Raw genomic sequence first — 2,338 nt, 5'->3', positions numbered from 1 at the left:
TTGAGAGTGCAGATTTTGACGTTTTGAAACTTCAAGCTGTTTGTTTATGTTTTGTTTATATTTATCAAACGTGGTCGCGGAAAAAAGGATGGTTTTCGTGGCCGATTCCGAACGTTATTAGGTTCGCGGAAGGAACTAGAACGGCCCGGTCTACGAAGAGTTGCTGGCGATAATCGCGGATAAGCCAGTGTTTATTGTCATGGTTCCCGAGGAGGAATTTCTATGGCAGCTGCTTCAGGAATGATTCCCACTTTGGTTCGATCTTGGTAGCGGTGTCCCCTACAGGGCATTTCCGGAATCTATCGTGAGCAAGTACCGCAGGAAGCGGGAGCACCAAGTGGAAAGTTTGAAAGAGAGGCAGGTCTCGGCGAAGCAAAGGCCAGTCGGATCGCATCCTGTAGGAAGGAATGTCCGCAGAGGATCCATCCCGTTTCCCTATGCCTGAATGATGAATGATTCATTTAAAATGTTGGCTATTGAAAAGGAGCTGATGGACCTTTTGCCACGGGCCGAGGAATACTTTGGCTGTATCCGGTTGAAAGCTGGCCTCCCGAAAGCGATCAACAAATAATTAAACCTTACCTGTCATGATGAATTCTTTCCCTTTCCAGAGCTGTCATCCATAAGCAACGCTTACTCCAACGTAATTTATTCCCAACGAGCAAGGCCAGGCGCGAACTTCAGCAAGAATTTGTGTTGATCACATGGCTTTCTACCTCTTCGCGGCGACCGCTACCGAGGACCTGAAGGAGCGGCGGCGAACTCTAGCAACAGCAACCTAAACCGGCCCATCAAGGATTCCAGTCGTACTCGGGCATGAAGTCGAGCCAACCCCCAAGTTCTTCTAGCAACTAACAGTCCGGCCAGTAATCATCGTCGGCGAACGCTGGCTCTGGTAACGCCAATGCCATGGGCCATTTCGCTGAAAAAGGCGAACGTGCTCGGTCCAGCCGGACTCGGTCTTCCGACGAGTATATACGGCAAAAACCCCACAAACTTGCTTGCCCTTACCTGCCATCTAGTCACCGAGGGCTAGCCGCAGACTGGTCGGACAAATTCATCAACCCGGTAGCTGCGTCGACCTCGCCTGCTGCCGTCCCAGTTGCACCTTCATCCTACCCCTAGTTTCTGTCCTATCCATCGTCGGCCGTCCCCGTACCAGTTATGAAACAGCTCGATCCACTGCACCAACGGTACATGATGCTGAACCAGAAACTCGGCCTGGACACTCGGAATACACAAGACCCCGTACGGTAAAGGCGGTGGTGACAGCATGGCCTTGGCGACGACAACGTGGTGGTGGCGGCGTGGGCGTAGATGTCGTGATTCGTGAAGCGGAACGGACCCGTAGTTTGGGGCACATCACGGGAGCTACCAATGGGGGAGGCGGGCAACGGTGATTTTAATTTTAAAGTGTCTTTTTTTCGCGCGTTTATTTAGTGAAAGTGGGTGTTTAGAGGCAGGGAATAATGGTGTTTTGAAATTACATAGAAAATCTTGAATATTGAGAAGATTCTGGCTCATTGAGAGCAAATCGATCAGGCCAATTATAAAAGTATGTACAATTTTAGTGTAAAATTTGTAATGCTAGGTGCTAGGTAACACATTATATTTGTAATCTTACTGAAAAATTACTGTATTTAACTAGAATTGCTCTCAATAAAATGAAATCTTCTCGTCCTCGAGCGGGTAGTCGTACGTGATCTCCTTGTTGACGCCGATCGGCTGCTACGAGTAGATCACAATCTTCTTCTCCAACTCGATCGTGATGACCTTGGTGTAGCAGTTGGGCTTTGGAAGAGAAGAGAATTGAAAAGGATTAGAAATGGAATCAGAACTCAACTATGCAGAATCTTCTCACATTGCAACTGTGGTTGATGAACCAGGCCAGGTTGCCATAGTTGGACGCCTCGATGATGGTCTCTGCCGTACCGCACAGACTGAGGTATGTGGCCTTTTCCCGCGGGTCTATCTTGCAGAAGCTTTGCGTTCGCACCGACCCCGTCGAGTGCTGTTTGATGTTCATATCTTTGGCGGATGTACTGAACGTCCTCGGCGTCGAACCCGCGAGATAGGAAATTGTACAGCATGGACATCTGTGTCCGGATATCCCGCTCGTGGTACTTGGGCCGGGCATGAACGTGAACTTCTGCTGACCTGCTAACCTGCGGCAAACGTAAGCAGGGCCTGCTGCTACGAAAAAGTGGCTGCCGCGGCTTTGTCCTTCTTGTACTTGGCCTTGGGGGCGTTCGGGTCTTCCTTTGGTCGACCTGCAGATCGCTGGGTGGGGACGACTGGCGCGACCTCAGTCGCAGTCGGCTGATGCTGCTGCTGAACC

At 50.3% G+C, this 2,338-nt stretch overlaps 1 protein-coding gene across 1 annotated transcript; it reads right to left on the bottom strand.

Moving 5' to 3' along the window:
• Positions 1-1,548: 1,548 nt before the first annotated feature.
• On the bottom strand, positions 1,549-2,120 carry LOC6049502 (histone-lysine N-methyltransferase SETD1). Its single transcript, XM_038264382.1, has 2 exons — positions 1,862-2,120; positions 1,549-1,791 (listed from the first exon to the last, which is right to left on the bottom strand). Exons 1-2 carry the CDS (start codon positions 2,024-2,026, stop codon positions 1,729-1,731), a joined length of 228 nt encoding a protein of 75 aa, XP_038120310.1. The 5' UTR covers positions 2,027-2,120; the 3' UTR covers positions 1,549-1,728.
• Between the last annotated feature and the right edge of the window lie 218 nt (positions 2,121-2,338).

The sequence above is a fragment of the Culex quinquefasciatus genome, chromosome 3 (genome assembly GCF_015732765.1).
Source record: "Culex quinquefasciatus strain JHB chromosome 3, VPISU_Cqui_1.0_pri_paternal, whole genome shotgun sequence".
NCBI lineage: Eukaryota > Metazoa > Arthropoda > Insecta > Diptera > Culicidae > Culex > Culex quinquefasciatus.
Note: the sequence above shows the minus strand (reverse complement) of the source record. Positions and strands in the feature narration are given on the sequence as shown.